The 26,861-nt window shown below is 37.6% G+C and overlaps 3 protein-coding genes and 1 pseudogene across 3 annotated transcripts; 1 reads left to right on the forward strand and 3 right to left on the reverse strand.

Moving 5' to 3' along the window:
• Positions 1-226: 226 nt before the first annotated feature.
• LOC149009156 (annexin Gh1-like) lies at positions 227-1,680 on the reverse strand (annotated as a pseudogene).
• Positions 1,681-2,688: 1,008 nt separating this feature from the next.
• On the reverse strand, positions 2,689-7,782 carry LOC149009157 (uncharacterized). Its single transcript, XM_089160585.1, has 4 exons — positions 7,531-7,782; positions 6,834-7,438; positions 5,455-5,541; positions 2,689-3,916 (listed from the first exon to the last, which is right to left on the reverse strand). Exons 1-4 carry the CDS (start codon positions 7,765-7,767, stop codon positions 3,646-3,648), a joined length of 1,200 nt encoding a protein of 399 aa, XP_089016711.1. The 5' UTR covers positions 7,768-7,782; the 3' UTR covers positions 2,689-3,645.
• Positions 7,783-9,440: 1,658 nt separating this feature from the next.
• LOC149009158 (WAT1-related protein At1g25270-like) lies at positions 9,441-11,716 on the reverse strand. The gene is made up of 7 exons (XM_089160968.1): positions 11,520-11,716; positions 10,980-11,042; positions 10,734-10,850; positions 10,284-10,518; positions 10,008-10,169; positions 9,753-9,904; positions 9,441-9,639 (listed from the first exon to the last, which is right to left on the reverse strand). The coding sequence occupies exons 1-7, from the start codon at positions 11,714-11,716 to the stop codon at positions 9,441-9,443; spliced, it is 1,125 nt and encodes a 374-aa protein (XP_089017094.1).
• A 5,583-nt stretch (positions 11,717-17,299) lies between these two features.
• Positions 17,300-26,626, forward strand: LOC149009159 (uncharacterized). Its single transcript, XM_089161271.1, has 8 exons — positions 17,300-17,390; positions 19,067-20,568; positions 21,959-22,147; positions 22,460-22,555; positions 22,662-22,824; positions 23,041-23,167; positions 23,281-25,047; positions 25,165-26,626. Exons 2-8 carry the CDS (start codon positions 19,158-19,160, stop codon positions 25,594-25,596), a joined length of 4,185 nt encoding a protein of 1,394 aa, XP_089017397.1. The 5' UTR covers positions 17,300-17,390; positions 19,067-19,157; the 3' UTR covers positions 25,597-26,626.
• Positions 26,627-26,861: the final 235 nt, after the last annotated feature.

Here is a 26,861-nt window from a genome sequence, read left to right on the forward strand (position 1 = left end):
ATTTTGTGCAAAAAATAAAGGGATTGGCTGATATCCATGGGACAAAGTTGTTCTGTCCGGCAGCTTATCCATAGAAAGGGAGGTGGGAAGAAAATTTGTTGCACTAAAAAAGGGAACAGGGAACAGAATAACACAATTTCAGGGCATGATCAAATAACATGCTTTATTTATCACAGGAACTGCCTACTTACAGACACGAAATTCATATGCAAATACAGAGATTCTGTCAACGATATTTAATAAGCCCAACCAGAAACTCAGCAATGCAGCCAAAGGCCTTATCGGTGGTACTGTAGCACATATTTCTAATGAGACTCTCAATCGACCAGCCTGTTTTGGCAGCAAAAGCATTGTTGATTTCCATAATGTCAACCCCAGCTCGCGTGATGATTATTCGAGCTAAGAACCTCTCTGGAATCACCATTTTGCAGCGTTCTTCGGAGTTGCTTTACAAAGAATTTTACTGGATACTGAATACATTTGATAATGACTGAAAGGTCTTTTCCAAATTGTCCACATTTATTTCGCTTAAGAGACTTAGAGAACTCACGGCCATAGAGTTGTTTGTAGGAGATAAGAATGGCCTTAAGTTGGTAGGTGCTTCTTTGGCTCAGAACAGATATCATGGTCTTCTGATCAAGGTATTTGCCACTCTCCATTGCTTCATAAAGTGTCTTGGCATCACACATGGCCATGCTCATGTCAACTCTCCCACTGTAATGGCGGCTTGACTGCAATACTGCCAACAGAATCTAAACAGAGCACCTAAAGCATTGGTCAACTGTACTTTTTGTGGAAAAGTTAATACAGCAAGTTGTAATTTTACCTCTTTATAGCCACCCTTGATCTTAAGGGAACTGTCCTGATCAATATCAGAATTGTAAAGAGAGCGATATGCTTGCTTGATGGACTGAAGCTCTAAGGACGGACGAGTGCAAAACATCTCAATAAGAGTGTTGATGTGCACATTCCCACCTAAAAGTACAGATCTCACAATCTCGGCATCACGAGCTTGTGGTTCGCTCATCCGAAGATACACCACCCTCTATAGATCCACAGACAAGACATAAAACATAATCAGTATTGTTATATGGAATTCCATGCAAAGTAAAAGTATCAATCCTATGTTGGCTGTGAACAGCCTGCTGTGAAGGCTTAATAATATTTTGCACATACTTGGTTGTTGTTTCTCTATTTACAGTAGTGGGAATGATTTCTTTCCCCAAAACATATGTTACTATACACATGAAAAGCCTATAGTTGTAGACAAGATATAAGCTTACAGCAAATGGGTTGTTCCTTTGAGCATTAGAGAGGATGTGAAGAATATCCTGGCTGTAGAGGGTATTATAAGTTTGACGAATAAGCCTAAACTCATGCAACTTCCTAGTTGTAAGGATCTCCACAAGTTTTCTCTTGTCAGTCGCACCATTCCCTGTTGCTTGTCATTGTTAACCAACAAAAGGAATTATTTTCAGTAAAATGTAAATAAAGATTAATCCAGCAAAGTTCAACAAACATCAAAAATAGGAAGAAAAAAAAATCAGAGCCTTCTAGCTAGCTTATGTTGCAAGAACAACACCCCTAACTTGGAACTTTGGGAGTGATTAAACTACCCGAAAAACAAGAATGAAGATATTGACAACATAGTCTGTGACTCCCAGAGACTTGCATGGAACTGTCTATCTCTTGAAGTAAATTTTCTTGTGTTTGCACTGATACTGGTAAAGAAGTTTTTTAAGCTCCATTTATAAAGGTTAAGGACCTCAATTGTCTACATCCGAGGAATATGTTTCTTCCCATTATACTTTTTTGGACAGTAGCAATCAAGAAGAGAGAATAATATCAGAAAGTCTGAAATGAAGGAACGCGGGGAACATATCCTCAGTTCCAATTTCAACCATACTCTGCCTACCACACTTCACTTTCTCTACCAAACTTCTCTGTCCAAAATATTAAAAACATTGGCTTACCTTATAAAGCTGTCGAGGAACATAACTAAAGAGAAACTGGAAAGCAATTGAAAAGAAACAGCAAGAATATCATTATGTCAAATGTCTCAACACCTACAAGGGAAATGAAAACCATGGCCGCACCTGATATTGTTTGAGGATGAAGACATAAGAAGTGGAACCTTTCACTACTTAACAGTAAGTACACATTGGAGTTCTGTGAAGCTTGGAGCAGAATCCTTCTACAGACACATTACACCTGTCTATGCTTGTGGTGCTTCAATGTGCTGGAAACATTTACAAACATTTACATTCCGTATGACCCACTAAAAAAGATCTTAATAAGTAAAATCAGATGGACATCACTGGTGATGCTTTTCTGTATACGCTACTTTTCCAATTATGCATGATTTAGCTTTTCACCTCTGTTTTGAGTTCCGAATGAAATGTGCTGACCTGAGATTCTGATTCCACAGTTGAAGCAACTAACAATTTACTGCGTTCCTCCTAGCTCTGATGAAATATTCTGTCGCTCCATATTCTGTTGGTATGAAGTTAATGTGTTTTTTGGAGTACATCTGTTTCATTTCTGTGATACCAATTCATATGATACTGATATTACAACCATGTCATTGACCCATCACCTAATAAATCCAGGTAATTCAGTTTATTTTGAGATATTAAAAGAATCATCTTTTGGGGTGTGGGGTAGAAGAAATGGCATTTTCCAGAGATGAAATAATACTGCAGCAGGTTTACTCTTATAAGAAACATTCCTGAGTTGAAATCGAATTAAATGAATAGTTCACTGTTTCAGGAAACATCCATGAGAGAAATAGTAGGTAGAGGATTTCAAAATGGTTCCAGGAATCGATATCAGCTAGGATTTTGAATTTTATCGTCCCCGTGTTGATGGGTGATCCCTATATTTAGCCACTGCTTCTTTCTTTCAGTGAACAAAGTAACAGAACATCACTTAAACTCATCTCTTGCAGCAAGAACCCAGGTCTGTTAAGTGATTAAAACCCCAAAAAGCTACAGGGTTCAGAAACTCTGAGTCTTCCTAATTAAAATCTTGTAGGATAGGCCAATTGACAATGATTTGAAAATGATTCAGATTGTTTTGGAATGGAATTAGTAGAGGTAGACAAGGGCCTATTTCATTCATTGCTGATTCCACTTCCTTGAGCCTTGCTGCTCAGCCCAAACTCTTGCGAAGTCCCAAAATATGCAAACCCCACAAGCTAACAATAATCTTCTCTGATTTACTTTTTGTCCCACAAGGTAAATCCAAGTTAATTGAGTATCCAAGAATAAAAAAATTTAATCAGAAATTCCCAGACATACAGTGAAAGAAGAAAAAAAAGTCTGTCCATGAACCTCCTCAACTTATTATTCACAAACAATGCAGGAACTATAAACTGGTGATGGATACCACAAGAAGTCAACAGAAATGGTTACAACGTTTATATAAAGGGATAAAAGTTGACCCTTACGCCTCATTTTTTTCCCCGACTGCTGTACTCAGTTTCAAACAACTGAGGTTGATGTGATCACCCACTTCTTGTATTCATCAGCAATTAATAAATACATGTTAGGATTGAATTTTCATCCACCAATGGGCTACAATACAATATTACAACAATTGGTGCTGAATTAAAAATAAAATACACTGTTATGGTGAGATGTGCAATTATCTCCGCAAATTCAAGAAATATGAACTACTTGTCACTACTGTCGTCGATAATAACAGAACCAGAACAGAGACATAGGCCATTATTACATGAGATTCTCTAGCAAGGAAGCAGTGGCTAATGGTTACTGCTTTGTTCCTCCCAAAAGTGGCAACAATGAAACCAGGGTCCTCACCTGCATTCCAGGTCATGGCTGGGACAGTCACCTCCCGGGTACCATCTTCGTGAGTGTGGTCACAAAATCTGAGGGTGTGAGCACTGAAGATTATCCTGCAGAAAATCAGGGGAGAAGAACCAGCTCAGAGACTGTAAGACATGAAGAAGATAAATTGGGTGGATTTCATACTTTTGACTTGATAAGACAAATCTGAGATGCAGAAGTATTTTATCTTCTGTAAATTAACACCTATGATGTAGTAGTGCACTTCTGAGGAAATAAACTCCTGACAACATCAGACAATATTCTCTCAAACACACACTCTCATGGGATAAGAACAAATCTTTTCTCCAGCAGTTTTAGTAATTCTTTCTTATCAAGAGAATGCTTCATACATGTCGAAATGGAACTACAGACCATGTCCAGAATACTTCAAAATGTTTGAATGAACTGACATTTCCCCATCTTTGTCATTGATTGATTTCTCCACATGTATAGCTTGGTGGACTGGGTGGTTAAGAAGCAACAGTTGAATTACAATAGCGAGATATATGTTATCTAGTATCTATAGAGAAAAATAAAAGATTGGATCTCTAAGTTCGAAGCCTGTATGTATACCCCACCTGCTGATCAGACCTGCAGAAATGAATAATTTAACACAGAGAGAGGGGGAAGTTGCTCATAATTAAGCAGGGTATTTGAAACCTCTACCTATAGATGTAATCTCCAAAATGTTTTAGTTGCGTTATTCAACTGACTAATAATGAGTTAGACCAAATAGGCTATCTGGAACCACCATGTATAGAATATATATAACCCAAAATGTTTATGATTTCCGCAATTGCCACTTTCCCATTGGAAGATGATGGATGACTCGAGTGAGGGAGATTGAAGTGCTTTGATAAGGAGTAAAATTGATGACTTTTGAAAGGAGGAAGTTTATATTTTTAGGCCCAGGTCGTAGGCATCTTATAATAAGATCAAATTTCGCTAGAATAGGACGACTCAGGGTCAACAGAATATAAAAGCCTCCCCAGAGCTTTTAACATTTCAAAGATTTGGCTTCTACTGATTATTTTCCACCTAAACAATAAAACTTTGGCTGGCTGGATCATGCCTTGATCTGTCCACACTGCTAAGACTGAAAGAGTATATACATTATATAGATGCATTTGATGTAACAGAACAGACTGCCAACTTTTTCAAATACAGAATATAGTCATACAAGTCCAAATAATGGCAGGCAAACAACAGTCATGGCACCCCCCAACACATTTCAGAAACAAAATAGGTCAAAACCAATGGGTTCCTCAGGATTTCCAGTTTGTTTAGATGTATCCTTTCCCAGAAAGACACGATGAAATATACAAGAAACTCTGTCACAAATACTTGGCATGGCACCATAGCATTTAGTGGAACCATTACTCCACTTCGCATTGACTATCAAATGGTATGAATGGAATTCATTCTGAGTTAATTTTGGGAGAGAATACAAAGGGCACTGATTCTGCATCCTAATACATAATAGGAAGAACCCAAGTAAAGTTAAAAAGGACAAGAGATACCAGTCATACAAGTAAAATATCAGAATACAAACATAGAGAATAGCGGTGCAGGAAAACTAAGAGTTAACAGAACAAACTTGCAGCACCTAGGTTTAAGAGCATGGATGATATAATCAGTTGCATTTTGAGGGAGAGCTTGCAACAACTCATAAGGTCCCATGCCAGATTGCTCCCTGCAAAAAGGCCAAGAGCAATCCCCAAATGTGATAATCATTCAGTTGAATTTCAAGACAAAGTTAAATAGTGAATCAATTGGGTAACAACATCACAAGCCTTCTGGAGACGTCATTGGAAGATTTGTTGTTCTATTGAATTTCTACATGGAAACAAAATGTAATACTAAAATAAACCAAGCTGGTGTGGGATGGTGTGGTACAAGGTTGACAACTCGAAATGCGGTGTTTGGATGGAAACTGATGCATGGTACGTTGTCCTTCGATGATCAGGTTCAAATAAAGGGGATGTCCTTGGCTTCAAGGTGTGAGTTGTGTTATGGAGATATTGATGAGTTTGAGCATATTTTTTGTAAGATGTTTTGATGAGTTTGAGCATATATTTTTAAGATGTTCATACACTCAGGAAGTTTGGAAAGGAATGTCCAGTATTTTAAATATAAACTGGGTGGGGCATAATTCTTTTGAAGATATGCTGACATGGTGGAGAAATAGAGAGAAGGCAAGCGCTCTGAGGGTGATATGATCGAGAGGCATTATCCTTGTGGCGTATTTTATATGGTTACAGCAAAATTTTAGAAGGTATGAAGGGAAAGGGTAGCACCATAGGTCAGGCGGTAAAAGGGGCTCTTCAAGGCAATGTAGTCAAGGCCAAGGGAATCTGTAATACTCAATAACATGAGCTGCAAGCTAGGAGACCAGGGTGGTGTTGCAACTATGGTGGCAAAGAGACTGGAAGAAGTGTTTTTATAGGGAACCTGGAGCTGCTGGTTTAGGTAGTACTTTAGAGATGAAATGGCAAATATATCACATGCATTTCGCCTTTACATTGCCACACGGACAAATTTTGAGGCCGAAGTGAAAGCGGTGATAAGATGTATGGAAATAGGAAGCAGATTTGCTTTTGAGAAGACATGGATAGACACTGATTCAGTGGATGTTGTTCACCTGATGATTAAGAAGGAACCTCCATGGTTTTTGATGCAGCAATGTTCCTAGATGCAACTGAATGAAAAATCACACATTGTTACGGAGAAACAAATTCAGGGGCAGATTACTTGGCAAAATCAGCTGCAAAGGGTTAAGCGTGTACTCCAATTCAGTCTTGGCTATTAGGGATTGTTCAAGTGTTGGAAAAAAGACGTAATGGTCGTCCCCGTTTCAGATTCTCTGGGTAGTTCGTAGCCAACGGGCGATCTGGATCAAGAACTGTATATCTATTGTACCCTGGTTTTCGAGTTACTTAATAATACAACTGAATCTTACCAGAAATAAATAAGAATAATACTTACTGACTGTAAGGTGTCTTTAAACTCCAACGATCAAGAGGCGAAATGGCTCTCCTGAAAGCATTAGCATCCAAACAGCTACTTTTCATTGTCCGGTGCAGAGGAAAGTGGAGCAGGAGAACAGGTCCAGAACCAGAAGACACTGCATTCTCTCTCCAACGAAAACTGTCAAAATTCTCATGGACATGGAACCTGTTGGTTTCATTTGTGGCTTCATTTGTACTCATTCCGTGGGTTTGCAGATCCATACTTTCTTTCTCTATGGCCTTTTCAACACCAAAACGTAGGTCGTTGTTGGCACAAAGAAGAGCTACTGCGTTAAGTGAGAAAAAGCTAATGTTGCTTACTTCGAAAGAACTACAACCTGCAGAATCCAACCCTGGCAAACTGCTAGACATTCGGTTGATGAGTGTTGAACTTACTTTGCTGCATTCTCCCATGTCCCTGTCACCAAGAACAATATGAAGAGGTAAACTAAGAAAAGGTCCCACCATCCTCTGAAACTGCTGAAGCACAGATAACCATTTATGACTACTCAATTCTGATCCTCTTGCAGAAACATCCCCCAACACTACTAGCATATCAGGCTTTAGACGCTCAAATGATTTCTGGTTCACAAAAAGAGTAATTAAAAACCGATTAAATCACTAAACCACACAATAGAAGAGAATGAATCGAGGTCAAAATTTAGAATTAATACCCTAAAGAACTTAGCTATATAGGAATCTCTGAAATATAAATTCATGTAGCCTGCTTCAGATCCAAGAAGAAGAAGGTTTGCTACCATCATCACTTTCAACCCCTCAGAATCTTCAGAAACGTCTTCTTCGGCATGGTTGCTTGGGACAATCTCACATGAAGGTATCGAGACCCAATTTTCAAAAACAACGAGTGCAGCAACAAAGATCAGCGGCAAGATCGATCTCCAGGCAACCATCCTTCTCGTTTCGGATTACAACTTATCCAGAACCAGAAGACGGTGCGAAAATCGACCGATTTCTGCAGAGCAGTAATCTCGAACTCGGAGTAGTGTGTCTTCTTTCGCCATCGTCTACTTCGTTTTCTATCAAGACTTAGTTTAACATTCATTGACTGTATAATAAGGGTTTGATTAATTAGAAAGATATGGATATTTCTGTCTTTTCGTATCTGTACAGAATGCAGATCTTTGGTCGCTTCTCCGAAGTACTTGGTTGCACCACTTGCACCAGCACTTTCCGAAGAAATAATAACAGCGTCACCATCCAGTTTTGACATCTATGTAATAATGTAAATAAGAAGGGCATTGGTCATTTTTTTTTTGACACGTGTTTAATTCTAAAATATGATTTTTTGTTTTCTGATAACTAATGGTCTAATGTGCTAATTTTTTTTAAAAGAAATCTTTAAAGTTTGGACACATATTAAAATTCCATCATGTCTGGAAAGATTTCTCCCTCACCCACCCACGTGGGTGGACAGAGGTCCTACAGATTCGAATTTCAAATTCCATTCTTAATGTTAGGTTGTGGTTGTCTTAGTATGGATCCAATGGTTCAGGACAAATCTTGAACTAAAACGCACGTTGATTTTGCTGATGTGGCATGACCAAGGTCTTATAGAATATAGAAATATAAGATGTAGATCTGGCTGTGCTGAGCTTTTACCTATTTGCTCTATACACCTCTAAGCATCCTTCATTTTTAACTCATAGTTTAGTAATGCAAATTTTTATACATAAATGTGACCCTTAAATATAAAATAATTTAAAAAGTATTTTGGTCTTTCCAAGGTTAAATTTTGAATATATTTAATGGTATTAATCTGATGAGACTCAGAAAGCATTTAAAAATCCTAGCATCGCGGTGCTTTGAGGTGGAGAGCCTATGCTCTCTACCTCCACTCATTCTGCCCTCTCTGGTTTGTTTTGAAGTTTTTTATTTTCCCACCTCCTCCACCCTTGCTTTGAGATTTTTCTTTTCCAATCTGTAACAACCACCTTTTTAAGGGCTTGGGATCGACCCATTCCTTAGCTAGGATGACCGTATCTATTGCATGTATGACATTTGGTCAATTTCCATTCCTTTGTTCGGATCGAATATCGTGTTTCATGCATTTATCTTTTATATTTATTTCTTTTCTTTGTTGTATCTATAGTTTCTTTCAAGTTCATGAATGAAGTAGTTTTATACTAAAAAAAAAAAAAAGTTTGATTGAGATCCACATATAATATATTTTTTTAAGAGGACCCAACATTGGTTTATAGTCTACTAAGAGGACCACACATAAATTAAAAACCTCTAATCTTAATGAATTACACAATAAAAAAGTTAGTTTAATGATTATACTTTGTAATACTAATACAACACTCCCTTAGATGTGAATGAGTAGAGCGAAAATAGTCTAACAAAATTTCAAAACACCCTTCACAACAACATTGAGTTTTAATATAAGGAATGGTGCCTCCAAACTAAGAAGTTTTAGCATCTCTTGTTATTCTTCCATGGATTTATTGGCTTCCAAGTAAAAAGTTGAACCAGCAAAATCGATGCTTCCATTTGTTGAGCTGATATTGATTTCAGTGATGGTGGGGAAAACGGAATAACAATCACATCAATCTTTTCACCTTGTCTATAGTTTTGTTGAGCTGATATTGATTTCAGTGACGGTGGACGAAGATGGACTCTGAACAACAATCACATCGATCTTTTCGCTTTCCCTATAGTTTTTCAAGGACAATGACATTGGTTGAGATGCGATCTTCATTTCCTTCCCTTTTCCCCATAGCACAACATACAATCCAATTATTATCATCACCGCTCCTACCACACTGGAATTCACAGCAACATATAAAATAAAAAATAAGTTTATAAATTTTTTTCTTCATTCATCAAAAATAAAATCAAATTATGAGATAAAAGTTTAAAGGAAATATATACGAACCTTCCTAGGTGAAGCTTTTCATCTAGGAGGAGAGAAGCCATGAGTGCCACTAGAATAAGCGTAACAGGATTGAAAGCCGATACAAACAATGGACCTTTTGCCTTCACTGCCCATGAAACCAATGCCACCAACATGGCAGATGGCATTATTCCCTGAAAAAAACAATAACAGCAACACCGATAAAGATCGGCCGATATATATATCACACCGATACTGATTTCATGTATTTATAAGTTATAACCAATAACGACATACCACATAAGCAACCGTCCAAAGTCTGACATTCCAACCAAGCTTCCAATCTTCCCACTTGTTCTGTGTTGTGCATAGAGCTAATACAACACTTTGCAACGCCGCCGTCGTGCACATCAACGCCGCACTTGACAAGTGACATGGATATCGTTCACTCATCTTAGTCTACAAGTACGTGAAATTTTACTTTAAACATGGATATATACATGTCATACTACAAGTGAAGGCAACCACAAAAAAAGAATACGTGCAAAATAAACTTGAGAAGACAAATGGCACCTGAATTATGAGCCACGTGGCAAAACAGAAACAGCTGCCAAGACCCATGAAGGTTCCATCGACGGGTTTTTCAGTGTGAGGCGATGAAGCGTGGCCTATGAGGTCGATTTGAACTGGCCACACGTCGATCACTGCTCCTTTGTAGAATGTTAGTACTGTGGCCCCACCTAAGCTTATAATGGTCCCCACCACCTTTGCTTTCCCTGCTACTGTCCAAAACTCCAACTTCTCCATCCTGTGTCAATATACCATACGGTCCACGTAATGGTTATGGGTCGGGTCCGAATCCATATCACTTCTTCGTCAAGGTAATGCTATATGTTATTCTTATGGACCCCACACAAGATGTGTAATGAAAAAGCACATAGCGAATACCCTAGCGAAGAGGTGACCTGGATTTGTCTCAAGTCTCTTATTAGAAACACGAATGAAAAGGAAATCGATACACACCCGATAGCAACACTTAAAATTAAGGTTGTAGCAGGAATAAGGTTAGTCATGGTCACAGCAAATGTTGCAGACGATAAGTATACACTTTCCATGTATAAATTCTGAACCAACGTCCCTCTATATGAAGTCAATTAAGAAAATAAAATAAAATGTCAAACTAACAAGTGTTGATCAAACAAATGCATAGCAACATTACCTGCAATTCACAACCTCTGTAAAGATTAGTGAGAATAGAGTTAGGCTTACCCAAATAATCCACATAAGAATGCTTGGAAGATCACCATCCATGTCAGTTTTGGTCTAATTTTCCTGCAAGAATAATATGCCACAGCTTGAGAAAAGAAAATTATGTATTTCTAATAAACCAATGTACCATATTGGAAGGACTAATCTAAGACTTTATTAGGGTTCAGTTGGAGAACGTTCTTTTGATATTTGAAAGAATCAACGTTAGAACAATCTCCATACAATGCTATAAAATTAGAAAGAATGATTGTTGCTATCATAGGGTTGTTCAGTTAATGGCCAACACTTTTTAGTGAAGATATCATGGATTCAACTCTCCTTAATAATATTCGTTAGTCTTTATGTTGTAACCCAGAAAGAAAATTGCCTCTCCCTCTAAAGGGAATAACACTCAAACAGGATCTTAAAAATCCATTAATACTAGATTTCAAAGAAAAGAAATAACTAAAGAGCTTTCTTCAGAATGAGAGTTTTCCAAAAACGTTTCAGTTGAGTTTTACCTGTTACTAGAAGGAGAGGGAGAGAAGAAAAAAACTGTACCTTTCTACGAAGAAAGCAAGAGGAACCATCAACCCAGCAGCGAAGAGATATCTATAAGCAATCAAGACCCTTATATTCATTCCATCCTTGATAGCTAGTTTATAGAAAATATTAGCTACTGCAAGTATAATCTGAACTAACATCATCACCATCACAGCCTTCAACTGATTAACAATGCTACAAATTCCACAACCCATTCTTCTTCTGATGAAAAAAAACTGAGAAGCCAAAGGAAGGAGATGGCGAAGTAGTAATGAATTTGACTGTTGCAGATTATAAGTTTTTCGTCCTTAATTCTCTTTATCGTCTTAAGCCTTGTGGCCTGAGACAAAATTCCACTGAAGAAAAAACTCATATATATAACTAAAGAAAACTAGTACCTTAGCCCCTGGATCGAGAACGATGCTCTGATTAGCTTGATCACTAATCTCAGAGTTTATTAGTTACCAAAGATTGCTACATATGGTATGATTTCAGAAGATCACCAACTTGGCGATCCCCCATAGATTTTTCTTTTGGTAATTATTTCCATCAAAGTTGATGACACGTCAGGCCTGATACCTGATACTTTCTCTAGTCTTAAATCGAGTTTCTAAATAAAATCTAACATTCCAATTACTGCTAACCCCCAAATTAAGTTCTGTAATCCATCTTTGTACGTAGTTGAATCGTTTGAACTACATGGTTGGTAAAACAACTCTTTGCCAAAATAAGAAGGCCTTACGCATGGATGGTGTAAGTCAGTGACTGGGCACTCATCATTTTCTTTTTTTTTCTTTTTTTTTCGTAATCAAAAGAGGAGATGCAGTAGCGGCGACCTAGCACCCCCTGCTTCGCAATGTTTGGACTGCTTTTTATCAAGTGCAACCTATACAAGTATTAGCCTTGTGCACTAGCCCCGTCAAGTATGGTATACAGAAGCCGATAGCACCCATGCCCAGACCAAAGAGTATACAACTGATTAGACACTTACCATCCTAGCACCCATATGTTTTTTGTATCATACATATTCAGTTTGAATACTTAACTTTTATTGGATTTCAAACTTAAAATTTCAAGATTATCAATACCTTGCTTTTGAGTATAATTAAGCTTGTATATCTTCTATCTCAAGACTCTATATATGAACAAGGAAAAATTGACATTCACAAATGCATGCAACTCTTGAATATGAAATTTGTTTGTTCATCAAGTTCATCAAGAGCAAAACTTGAGCCCTAGAGGAAAAGAAGGGTGAACGTAGTTTGTTCAATTGGATAGAACTGCTTGATGGCAACATGCAGTTCAACTGCCAATGCTGCATAATTAATGCGCAATACTTGTAACAAATGATCGAGATCCGGATCTCGACCATCCATTTCTGAAAAGTATGTTTTTATAATTTTGATAAACGGACAATCAAGACAAAATGTCGATCGATCTCGACAGTTCGCAGTACAATGTTGTACAATTACCTTGCGTATTAATTATGCAGCACTAAAATCAAGCCTCTCAACTACTATCACCTACAGCAGAGCATTGGTACATTGTAATTCACTAAAAGAAATAATAAATCTGCCGAAATTATTATGATCAGAAAAGACGGTTCCTTTTTTTTTTTTTTTTGGGTAATCAGAAAAGACGGTTCCTACATTCTGTTCGAGTTAATGTTCGTTCGTACCTGATTTAAATTATTTAATTATTGAAATTGCATTTCAAAATCAAGTTCGAGTTGGGCCTAGTGAGGCCTCGAGGGACATGGTGAAGATAAAAGAGTTCACCCACCATTTAAACTTAAAAATTATAAATCTTTTAACCATAATTTAATAGAGTTTGCTAACAATGTGTATTATTGTGGAATTTAAAAGCCACATTGGGATGCCTTTGCCAATTCAGCATACCTTCACGTCACCTAAACCCTTTACAATTATCTTGGGATGTCCTTGAAATTCTTCCTTTTACAAACGAGGTGCAAACATGAGAACACACAGGGTCGGCATATCACCCGATATATTGATCGGGTAATACCCTAGTTGAATGGAAACAATGAAACATTCACGCTAAGGATGCAACACGAATGAAAACTGCCAATTAGAGATCGCCACATAAACGGCTAGACGAGCAAATGTGCAGGACTTTGTCGATTATAAGATAGGTAACTCATGCAGTATTTAACAAGGTCTCAATCTCTCGATAAGAACAAAAACATTTTATGGATAACCTCTGAGTAAACTTCGCTCGGAAAGAATCTAATCCTCGACTGACTTAGCCATCAGCCAACCCGCGTCTAACTTTTTCTGCATATCTTTTATTCTTTATAGTCAGGACCTCAATTGAGAGTCAAATCCACTTCAGTCGGGATTAGGATCAGATTTGAGACGCAACACTTCAAATTTGAAAAGAATTTTACACACTTATTCATGCTTGCATATTTTTTTCTACTTAATTTCTATAATTATATTTTTAATTATTTAATTTAGAGAATATTAATTGACTTTTTAAATATTATTTAATATATAAAATAATGATTATGCATAGACCAATTATAGGGACTCTTCTTTTATAAAGCTGGAGGTAAACGTAAACATTTGGATAATATGATTAAAAAGTGAGATTAACTACTCCAAAATTCTTAGTGTTGCTAAATGTTTAAAATATCCTTACTTGTTGCAATGATTATAGAAAAAAATTTGAGTCAATTTTTTTTTTTTTTAAACTGAGGTTCATTCGGGCCAGCTTGCGCGCACCACAATTTACTTCCTGGGGGGAGCTTTTACATTATTGCCGCCGAGTAGATGCAAACCCAATACCTCCCTTAGAGAAGTTGGGTCTTTAACCGCTTTAACATATCATCTTTGACAATTTTGAGTCAACTTTGGCAAGCCATATGGTGCAACCTTTATTTAGCAATGCAAAACTTTTCAGTGCGTTGACTTTTATGAATCATATGGTAAAGTAAGAGTTGGGAATTACTTTCTTTGATATCATGTGAATCACGTACTTGAGGTTCAAGCCTCTTAATTTGAATTCAAAGCGTTTTTATAGGCAACAAATTAAACGTATTTCAAAGCTGGTTATACTTAACAAATTTTCTAGTTATATATATATATATATATAATAGATAAATTTTTATGCATTGTTACATAACACCATCACGAATAACTAAACCCATGACTTTTTCATTAAAAGGTATTAGTCTTACAAGCCAAAGAAACCCACGATGGTAAATTTTATTTTAATTTTGAAAAGTGTATTATTTCAGCTTTTTATAGGTGAGAAAAGGGTTTGTTTGTCTAGGTACGTGGTCTGGTGCCAACACACATACCATTAGAGAACAAGCTTGTCTAGTGTGTCTATTGATAATTCATGCAAAGGCATTGTTAGAACAAATATCAACCTAATGTAGTCACAAAAAAGCTTCACCCTGTGCATTAGATGCGTAGGACCGTCATACGAAATTTTGGACAATCGGATAATAAAATAAATTCATGAAAACTATAAATTTCACAGGAATATGCAAGAACGAGGCAATGTCCATGTAGTCATTGAATTCAAACTTTAGCATCAAAATTTTAAATTGAAATTTGGGTATGATTATCAACTATTTGGTTCGCACTAGTGTTAATTTGACATCTTCCTAATGCATGAGCATACAATAAACATACAAGCTTAATTTGAAGATATATGGTTTATATTTAGTGAATTATGGTTATCCAACAAAGGGTGTATGATAATCATTTTACCTTCTTTGTGCATGGAAGTTAACAATATTTGTTATCCTTGTTTTGTTTTTATCAAAGCCTTATTCATGCAAAAGTAAAATGAATTATGAGAGTTAATTAAGAAGTAGCATTATGTTAATGACATAAATATGTTAAGTGATAATTACACAATTATAAGCGAAGGTTTAAATCCATGATTTTCTTGAACTTGCTATTTTTATTTAGAGGGTGCCACTACTATGCTAGAAGCACATTAACTAATGCTAATACGTGGTCTTAAAAGATTTGTAAGAACTATTAAATTTTTCGTTATTCTTTTTGGCAAATATCATTTAACTCTCCATCTTAGTTGATCAGATGGCACTTAAACCCTTTCTTAGTTGAATAATATCATTTATCTCCTCTTTTATCTAGCAAAATTATCAAATGTCTCATTTTTTCCAGTTTAAATATTTTTTTAAAATCTCAAATTATGCTAAATAAAAATAATATTTAATTTAAATTTTAAGCTATATTAAAGTAATATTATTATTAAAATCCCAAAATATCCTTAATTATCTTAATAGTTAAACATTAAATTATCTTTAATTAATTTATTCCAAGACCCACAAATATCCCTATGTTTGCCAATTTAAATGCATTTCTTTCATTAGGAAAGCAAAAGAAAAAGGAAAAGGAAACCTAAGAAATGAGTTAATTTTCTTTTATTGATTTTTTTCTAATGCTAATGAAAATGAAACGTATAGATAAATAACATAGGAGCATTTTGAAAATTTGATAATAAAATTAAAAACAAATTGCATTGATACCCAAAAATGAAAGCTTTAAAGCACTGACACCCCACCTTATGTTTAAAAAACACAAAGACCCCAAAATTGAATTTTCATTGGATATATATTGTCCAATTTATCACTGAAAACAGTCCAAATATTGTTTATTATAGGGATATTTTTTGAATTGAAACAAAATAAACACCGACTTAACTGTTTTCAGTGGTAAAATTGGACAAATATATCCAATAAAAATCCAATTTAGGGGTTTTGAGTTTTTTAAACATAAAGTAGGGTGTTAGTGCTTTAAGACCTCTATTTTGGGGTGCCAGTGCAATTTGCTTTAAAATTAATTGAGGATAATTTAAGGTTTTAACTATTAAAATAATTGAAGATAATTTAAGATTTTAACTATTAAAATAATTGAAGATATTTTAAATCTTAACAATAATATTAACTGAAGGTAATTTAATATTTTAACTGCTATCCAGTAATTGAATGTAGTTTAAATAAAATTTTATTTAAACATATTTTCAATTGAGGGTAAATTGGGATTTTAGAAAAGTATTTAACGGTAAAATAAAAGTTTAATTAAAAAAGTTAACAGAAATGAAGTAGTTGATAACTTTGCGGGCCAAGGGGAGAGATAAGTGATATTATCCAACTAAAAGGGGTCCAAATGTCATTTAGTTAACTAAGAAGGGGGAGGTAAGTGATATCTATCTTATTTTTTATGGTCATGGCATATGTATATTTTTTTTTTTACATCATCATTATTATTATTATTGTTAGTATATTGTAATTAACAAAATTATGATTTAACATGCGTGAAAAGGCATCTATCACACCCCAAAACAATTGGATTAGAATTTGATGAAGATTTGTATTAATTAGTGCTAAGTGAGATGTTAGTTAGACTCCAATCAGAAAAAAATGAAGCACCTAACCGTTGCCATTTTATATTAATTACCGCTACTTGATACCAACAGAGGAAGAAGTTAACTAATTTAATTTGACAAAAGTAGCCTCCTGCATCACCCGCAATTTTAGGCAATGTTTAAGAGAACCGTCGATGGCATTTCTTGTAAATAGGATGAAAATTTAGGGCACTTAAGAAGTTGAGGCCTAATTTATTTCCATAAAGGTTCAACAAAATAATAAATTAGAGGAAATCTAATTATCTATTGACACCGGAAAGTGTTTAACGGCGATCGGAGAAATAACCGGCCGGCGAGAGGGCTTCGATATTTCCTATATAAACCCCTACCCACATCTCCCTCTCCTCATATTTATTTTTCTCTCACGGCAGGATTGCTTGCTCTCTCTCTTTCTTTGTCTCTGTCTCCCTGGCTCTTGTTCTCCAGTCTCTCTCTAAATCTAAGATTCGGAGCTCACGAGAGGTAAGATTCCATTTTTCTGTCTCAGAAGTCGGAACCTAAAAATTATTTTTATACTTTTTTCATTTTTAATTTTTATTTTTAGATTGTATTCTCGAATTGGATAGTACTGAATATCGATAGCAGAGGAATAGATCGAACTACTGGTATTAATTTGGGCTCTTTGCATCTGGGTCTGTGTGGTAAATTTAATTATTATCCGATGCTTTCCCAATCAGAATGGATCGCTCCCATGGTTTCATATTGCTGATTGTTTGATTTGAGGATTGTTTCTGCTGGAGGTAAGGGTTAATGGGTATCTGATATCGAGCTCTGTACATGAAACCCTAATGAAAATGCTGAGTTGCGCTTCAGGCTAGTTTGCTAAGAAGTGGTTAGGGTATGATTCTTGGGGGGGGGGGGGTTTAATTCGATCCCAGATGTCTAATGGGGCTGGGTTATTTTTCTTGGTTGAAGAGTATAGTCAAATACCATCTGAGTAATGGTGGGTATCTGAGGCGATAAGGAAGATGTTTGGTTGATCCTCTGATGCCCCCCTTCTCACCTATTTCTCCATTGGACTTGAACGTGATTTATTTATATTGTCTTGTAATTCTTTTGATCTGGGTGATTTTTTCTAATGCAAATAATGCAAGGTTATTTAGGTCATCTTTTAGCCGTTGTGTTATCTAGGTTAATCAAAGTAAGATTATTCATGCTTGTGAATTTCTGGACAGTTTTTTATTTTCATCTTTATCTCGGGGGTCTTTTTAATGGCAATACATACTAATGTACTTGAGTTTTGTGTGTGTTGGATATATGTGGTGGTCTTCTGTATTGAGTTATGTATTTGATTCGCTGCTAGATCTCACACTGATTCTTTGAGTTGGATTCATCAATGTGATGCCCCCTTTTTTGGGTGAATAAAGGGTGATGACCTTCTTTGTGCACTTGAGGAGCCGTGTCATCCATTTGTTGAGAATATGGATGCTAAGGCGTGCAGATTTTATAGTCTTCCCTGCTTTCTACATTTATGTCCTAAAAATATAACTGGGTATTTCTACTTTTTGTTTTTATTTACTCAATGAGTAACATCCATATATGTAATTTCATATTACTCTCGATATTTTTTTGAACATTCCCTCGAACACGCTCATGTTTTTTTTTTTTCTGCTTGCACAATGGAGGAAAGAGGCAAGGTGTTATCTTCTGTTGCAAATTAGTTGTCTTTATGGCTTGGATCATCATTCTTGAACCCTATGCATTGATTATTTTAATGGTTATTTGTATGTCTTGAGTAATTTAGACTATTTGCAGTTGTTCTCCTACTCAAAACAGACTTATTTTAGCTGGGATGGGTGCTTTGGTTAAAAGTTAAAACAGTTATATTGGTATACATGGAAAGTGATAGGACTGTTAATTCTCCTAGTATGATGTATGGGGGTTGCTTCCCTTATTTGCATGTGGTTGTTAGTTAGGGACATTGGGGGTATGATTCGATAGTCAATTATAGATTTCAATGGTTAATGATTTGTCAAGCGGAAGCCCAAGAGCTTTCAAATTGATATACATGAGAAATGGAAAGGCTGCAACTTTAATTTGGCTAGTTCTATTTACTTTACATATTGAATTCTTGTTAGTCAGTCAGTCCTCAGTTATCATTAATTTTTTTCTTCGGCTGTTCTAAATTCGACTTGCAGAGAAGTTATTTGAGGGGGTTTTTGGTTCAATACATAAAGCAACACGTGCTTTTTGGAAGTACCTTTTATTTTGTATGCCTCCACATATGAGATGGGTTGTCGAGGAAGGCCTTTCTTTGATCTTAATGAACCTCCTGCTGAAGAGAACGACGAAACTGATGGTGTCCTTTGCTTGCAGCCTCAAAAGGCACTTCCATCTTTGAATTCTCATGCCACTGATTTGTTTTCTTTGTCTGAGGGTTGTCAGAGGATGCTGAATAACCATGCTTTCTCCCATGCATCCTCTGTTTCGGGCTTCCAGCCTTTTGTTAGGCCTAAGCATTTAAATAGTGCTGAACACGATGTTAAACAAAAGAAGGTAGATGATTTGAATTCCAGAAATGCTTGCTCAACATATGCTGAGGAAACTAAAGCAGCACCGACACTGGCTGCAGGCCCTGCGGGTGCTCAAGTTGTGGAAAGAGAAGAAGGGGAATGGTTTGATACAGAGAGTTCTGCTGATGCCCTTGGAATGAATTCAGACAATGATAGGCATGAGCAGTCAATTAATGTTAATGGTGATAATGCAGAGACACAGGAACTCACTGAGAGAATGGGTCCTTCTGTTACTAACAAGGCTTCTGAGAGTATATCTCGTGATTCCCGATTACCTCAAGGTGCTGAGGACGAATTTCACAACATAATTAAGGATGAGAACCAGAGTCATTTTTCAGGATTGGATCTGGAGTTGTCGGAAAAGATGGGTAGCAATAGCCAACATTCAGAGGGTAATAATGCCAAAGGGGACATGAACATAGATGGGCAGGAGTCACCAGCCTTGGTTGTGAATAAGAATGAAACTAAAGGAAATGAAGCGAGTCATGCACTGAAGAGTGCAAATAATCCTGGAGGAAGGTACAAGCTTGATCAACGCAAGGAGGCAATGCTGGGGAAAAAACGTAGCAGGCAGACCATGTTTCTTGATTTGGAGGATGTCAAACAAGCTGGGCCTATTAAAACATCAATGCCGAGGCGGCAAGCCATTTCCTCACCTTTAACATCCCGTACGGTTAAGGAAATTCGAAATATTCCTGCCACAGCTGATCGCAGTGGAGAAAGGATGGGCAAGGATCAGAAACAGGGAGATGTAACATGTAATGAAGGATGCACTCTAATGGATACTGGGGACCAGAAATCTGAATCCAATGGTGATGTTAGTCAAGGATCTCAAGTAAAGTCTAGGAGGTTAAATAGTGGTGTTGAAATCCTTGCAGAGGTGTGTCCACCACCCATCCTGAAACAAAGTTCATGGAAGCAGCCCATGGAATCAAGGCAACTGAAAAATTCACTAGTTCCACCTAGAAAACAGGCTGTTCCCAACCAAAATTTCATGGACCCAAAGTTGTTTAACAAGAAACATCTTCCTTCCAAGAAACAAACTTCAAATAGCACCCAGTGTCAGGATACATCTGTGGAGCGTCTCCTGCGGGAAGTGACTAATGAAAAGTTCTGGCATCATCCAGGTTTGGAATCATTAACTCATTTTCTCCTTTCCATCTTTTGTCCTTTCACTTTCAGCTTTTTCTTTCTGTTGTCTGTTCACTGGTATTTCGATTACATATTATTTACTAGTTTCAGTTGGTTCCATGTGCACCTTGCTGTTATATTATTTGCTTAATGGGTGGGGAATGAAAAGGCAAGAACCATATCTTCTTAGTTCTGTTAGATATAAAGAGCTTAATCGGGTTTTTGAAGTCTACTAGATATGATCACATGACAAAATTTCCTTAGCACAGTGGACTATATAGTACAAATACTGTGTTCCAGAATTTGGTTATGTTGAAACCTGACATTAAAGTATTAGACTATCATGCAACCTAATAATTGGTGTTTGATCGTGAAAACCTTTATGCTTGGTAAATGACTTATAACTGTGTCGAAAGCTCTGCATGACCTATGTGAATGTGGAAATAATTTGGAGTTTATACTGTATTGAATTCTAAATTCTCGAAACAGTAATATGATTTATTTCAGGCTCCATTCATGGCAGAGGATACACTCCTTGCTGCAATGTTTGGTAGCTCACCAATTCTGGCAGATCCTCTGCGACATGTTTCGACGAAATTGTAAGTTTTCGCCCATGAGGGATATCTTTCTTTGTTATTGTAGCCTTTCACTGGTCACTTTGTAGTTTTTGGTTAGAAAGATGCAAGAGAGGGCTTTTTGGCCTGGTAGAATAGTTGATAGTACAACCTGCTTACTAAGTATAAATGGAATAGTGGGTTGAAGGACAACCTGATTGTGATTAGGTTTCCATGTTGAAGAGAAGGGGCCCCCTACTGGGCAGTGAACGCAGCGGGGTCTCAGTTTGTCAGTACAACCTGCTTACTAAGTATAAATGGAATAGTGGGTTGAAGGACAACCTGATTGTGATTAGGTTTCCATGTTGAAGAGCAGATGTGGCCCCCTCTTATTACTGGGCATGTTGAACTGCTAGCTGTGTTGGTCTATCCAGTTTGATTCATCAAAAGATGTTCCTTTGTATATTGTTTTCCTTGAACAAATTTCCATATGAAGATGTTCCAGAAATAGCTTGTCTTCCTCTTCAAGAGCAGGTCCTTTTTATTTTTTTTTTTTTTTTAGGGGGAGGGGAGAGGGTGTGGGGGAGGTGGGGGGGGGTGGAGGAGAGAAAAAGTAAACGAGTCACTAATTGAGTAAGTAGTTGTTTAATAAAATTTTCACTGAAAATACAATGATTACTCACTGTTTTAGATAACGAGCTCCAAAGCTATGTAAACTGTGCTGTATATCTTGTTGAGCATCAGTATTTTTTATCTCTAGTCTAGATTATGTTCTGCTTTCTTTTCTTATGCTAGTTTCTATTTTGAGATTGATTTATCCCCCAATCTTCAGAGGAGGCTGAGCTCCAATGTGTCCCCGGACGGTTTGAATCTGTGGAAGAGTATGTGAGAGTATTTGAGCCTTTGCTTTTTGAGGAATGCCGGGCACAGCTCTATAGTACTTGGGAGGAGCATACAGAGACTGTTTCAAGGGATGCGCATGTAACAGTGAGAATAAAGAATGTTGAAAGGCGAGAAAGAGGTACTCTTTTAGATGTCTTTTTGATTAAAAAAAGAAGGAAAAAAAAAAAAACAAAGGATGTTACTCTTTTTTTTTTTTTTTTGGGGGGGGGGGGGGATGTGGGGTTGGTGCTTGAAAACCATTGGAAAGTTTTCTGTGGAGTACAACAAATTTTAGGCATTATTTCATGTTCGGGGTCTATTTATTTATAATTGAGTTGTGAAGCTCCATACTTGTCTCTCTTTACCATTATACTCTGTTGAGCTTCTGATGATTGATGTCTGTGGCTCTTGTTGTAATTTTAAATAGTATGAATTCGTTGTTGGAATTCAGGATGGTATGATGTAATAGTTCTTCCTATGCATGAATTCAAGTGGACATTTAAGGAGGGTGATGTTGCAGTCCTTTCTTCTCCAAGGCCTGGAACAGGTTTGATTTAAATGCTGATTTTTCTGTTTGTTTTGATTTACCCCTACATGGCAATTATGTTAGTTGCTTACATTTGATTATTTAAACTTGATATTGTATCAAACAGTGAGATTTAGGCGGAACCAACCTGGTGCAAGTGAAGATGATGTTGAGGCTGGGGTCAGTGGCCGTGTAGCTGGTACTGTTAGGCGATACATTCCTATTGACATCCGTGATCCTCCTGGTGCCATCCTCCATTTTTATGTTGGTGATTCATTTAATCCTAACAGGTTGGATTTGGACCATTGATTCTTTTTCTTCCTTCAGTTGGTACCCCCAACCCCCTACCAAAAAAATATAAAAAAACAGCAGTCAAAGCCTATGGTTGGTTCTGTTTTGGTTATTTGCATGTCATGCATTAATAGTTTTCTCTATTGTGCTATAAATCTATAAACTGCTAGGCAGTGAGTACTTTTCAATGAACTTCCTTCTTTGCAACTTTTCAGCAATGATGATCATATTTTAAAGAAATTCCAGCCCAAGGATATCTGGTATTTGACTGTCCTTGGTTCTTTGGCAACTACACAACGTGAATATGTTGCCCTCCATGCATTTCGTCGTCTCAATTTGCAGGTCATAGTTGGATCTCTATCTTCTTTAACAGCTTGGTAATGCTGTATGTTTTTCCTTTTATATAATTTCTTGATGCAAAATAGAGTATAAACCTTTGCATTAATTTTCTGCAGATGCAAACTGCTATCCTTAAGCCTAGTCCCGAGCAGTTCCCAAAATATGAAGAGCAGCCCCCTGCGATGCCTGAATGTTTCACTCAGAATTTTGTTGAATACCTACATAGAACCTTCAATGGGCCCCAGTTGGCTGCAATTCAATGGGCTGCAACACATACTGCTGCTGGTACGAGTAGTGGCATGTCTAAGAGGCAAGATCCATGGCCTTTCACTCTGGTTCAAGGGCCTCCAGGAACTGGGAAGACACACACCGTCTCGGGAATGCTTAACGTTATCCATCTTGTTCAGTATCAGCACTATTATACTGCTCTGCTTAAGAAACTTGCTCCTGAAAGCTATAAGCAAGCTAATGAGAGCAATTCTGAGAGCATCGGCACTGGATCAATTGATGAAGTTCTTCAAAGTATGGATCAGAACCTCTTCCGCACGCTGCCAAAACTCTGCCCGAAACCTAGAATGCTTGTGTGTGCTCCTTCAAATGCTGCCACTGATGAGTTGCTTGCACGTGTTCTTGACCGTGGATTCATTGATGGCGAGATGAAGGTCTATCGGCCTGATGTGGCTCGAGTTGGTGTTGATTCACAAACACGTGCTGCACAGGCTGTTTCTGTTGAACGGAGAACTGAGCAGCTGTTAGTTAAGAGCCGAGAAGAAGTTCTTGGATGGATGCAGCAGTTAAAACTACGTGAAGCGGAGTATTCACGTCAGTTTGGTTATTTTCAGAGGGAACTGAATGTAGCAGCAGCAGCAGGCCGAACTCAAGGATCTTTTGGAGTTGATCCTGATGTTCTTGTTGCACGAGACCACAGCCGGGATTCATTCCTGCAAAACCTTGCTGCAGTTGCAGAAGCGAGGGATAAGAATCTGGTGGAGTTGTCCCGCCTTCTTATATTAGAAGCAAGATTTCGTGCTGGTAGCAGCTTCAATCTCGAAGAAGCTCGTGGTCAACTGGAAGCAAGTTTTGCCAATGAAGCTGAGATTGTTTTTACAACAGTGTCTAGTAGTGGGCGCAAGTTGTTTTCTCGTCTTACTCATGGTTTTGATATGGTTGTAATTGATGAGGCAGCTCAGGCTAGTGAAGTTGCAATTCTTCCTCCTCTTTCTTTAGGTGCTGCTCGTTGTGTTCTTGTTGGGGATCCACAACAGCTCCCAGCAACTGTTATTAGCAAGGCAGCTGGGACCTTGTTGTACAGTAGAAGCCTCTTTGAGAGGTTCCAGCAAGCAGGTTGCCCCACAATGTTGTTATCTGTGCAGTATAGAATGAATCCTCAGATCAGGGATTTCCCATCAAGATACTTCTACCAAGGGCGCCTGACTGATAGTGAGAGTGTAGCTAAACTACCTGATGAGCCTTACTATAAGGATCAATTATTGAGACCTTATGCATTTTACGATATCACTCATGGACGGGAGTCCCATAGAGGAGGATCTGTCTCTTATCAAAATATTCACGAAGCACAATTTTGCCTCCGGATATATGAGCATCTTCAGAAGACTTTGAAGTCCTTGGGTGTAGGCAAGATTTCCATTGGCATAATAACACCATACAAACTGCAGTTAAAATGTCTTCAGCGTGAATTTGAGGAGGTTCTGAATTCTGAAGAAGGTAAGGACCTCTATATCAATACTGTAGATGCATTTCAAGGGCAAGAACGTGATGTCATAATAATGTCCTGTGTACGGGCTTCAAATCATGGAGTGGGCTTTGTTTCTGATATTCGCCGGATGAATGTTGCTCTTACTCGTGCAAGAAGAGCACTATGGGTATGTCCATTGTCGTTCTTTTACATTTTCCCTTTTATTCAGTTCCCTCACACACACACAAACACTCAGGCATACTGTTGGTGACACAACTTACCTGATTTTATGTTTTAACGATAGGTAATGGGCAATGCCAATGCTTTGGTTCAATCTGATGACTGGGCTGCATTGATCAATGATGCCAAGGCAAGAAATTGTTATATTGACATGGAATCTCTCCCAAAAGATTTTCTGGTCACTAAAGGATCTCCTTACACTCCATTGCCAGGTAAGGCTTCTTCTAACATGAGGGGTTTGAGAACAGTTGGACCAAGACATAGGCATTTGGACATGCAGCACCCAGAATCCAGGGCTGGTACTCCATTGGAAAACGAGGGGAAGCTGAATATATCATCATTCCCAAGGAATGGAGGATATAGAGGTATGAAGCTGCCAACAGAGAATTCCTTGGGTAATTTTGATCAATCAGGAGAAAAATCTCGCAATTCATGGTATAATGGTTTCCAAAAGAAACAAGGCTCTGCAGGAATGGTGGGGAAGAGAGATCCATAATCCGAAGATGACATGGAGATTCTGTGTGTCTTGGGGAGCTCTGAAGGCATTATATTAATTTATGTGAGGTTTGCCATGGAAGAACAGGGGTTTAGCTCCATGAATATTTTCTGCTGCAGAAATTCAAGACCAATCAGGATTGACACATCTTGCAAGTGATGCCAGAGATCTGGGAAAATGACACGAAAGGATGGCGTTCACTTCATCTTCTGCTTACCACACCATAAGGAGCAAAAATGTGAGCACACTGAATGATAAGCTAATCACATGAAAAGAAGAATGCCAAAGATTCTTGGCACTCCTCTGGGCTTGAAGGAAGATGTTATCTTTGCCAAATTGTTTGATCCTCTGCGATTGGGCTCTCCAAGTGAGGATGGCTGCCAGGATTTTCAAGATTTTGTTCTTCCTGCTGGGTATATTGGGAATTCTAGAACTAAAGCAAGCAATCCACCTGAGTGGTGCAACCTTCAACCATCATTACGTTGAGGGCAAGTTGTCTTTGTTGAAATGGTGGAAGTGAGACTGGTCTACAACCAGATAGGAGTTGCGGCAGGGGATTTGTCAGTGTCTCTTGAAGCAAATGTCTTGGATTGATGAGGTCTGCGCCAACTGCCAAGCTTCCCTGATGTGCTGGCCAATTTTGTAGCTCTCGTGTTAGCTTGCAGTATACTCTGGAATGGAGAGATTGGGATTTGATACCGTTCTTGGTTGCTCACAAGGGAGCTCCACGGTTAAAAAAATATTGTGGTCTATTACATTCTTGAGAGTAAGTTAGATGCCTCCGGATAAAAGAATGTTTAGTAGCTAGTTGGTTCACAGTTACTTCATTCTTCATATTGGGGGTGGCAATATTGCTGGGTAGAAAATTTTGGGGTTAAACATGTGAATGCACTTCGGTAGGGCTATTAATGATATCTTCTTTCTGTACAGGCAATTGCGTCGTCAATTTGTACATTTTTAGCTTTAATATTATTTAATTTAATTTGATTCTTTTCCTATATATTTCCAACATTGTTGTACGATTTCATGGATAATTCTAGGGTCTCTCTGGAGACTTCACCTTCCCCTCATGAAAAACATGGAAAGATACAAGGGATGCAACACAGCAACACATACTCTGTTACCGCCGCCATTGATTTGTTCGCATGAAGGCAGGTTGAAATGGAGATGCCAATTCGGAGGAAATAAAAAAGGTCTGAGGTGCCTGGAGATTTTATAAGCTGAGACCAGTTGCTGATGGAGAAGGAATACCACCTTCCTGGTGT

Source organism: Hakea prostrata, chromosome 7 (genome assembly GCF_041222555.1).
Source record: "Hakea prostrata isolate BN-2017 chromosome 7, UWA_Hpros_2, whole genome shotgun sequence".
NCBI classification, from domain to species: domain Eukaryota; kingdom Viridiplantae; phylum Streptophyta; class Magnoliopsida; order Proteales; family Proteaceae; genus Hakea; species Hakea prostrata.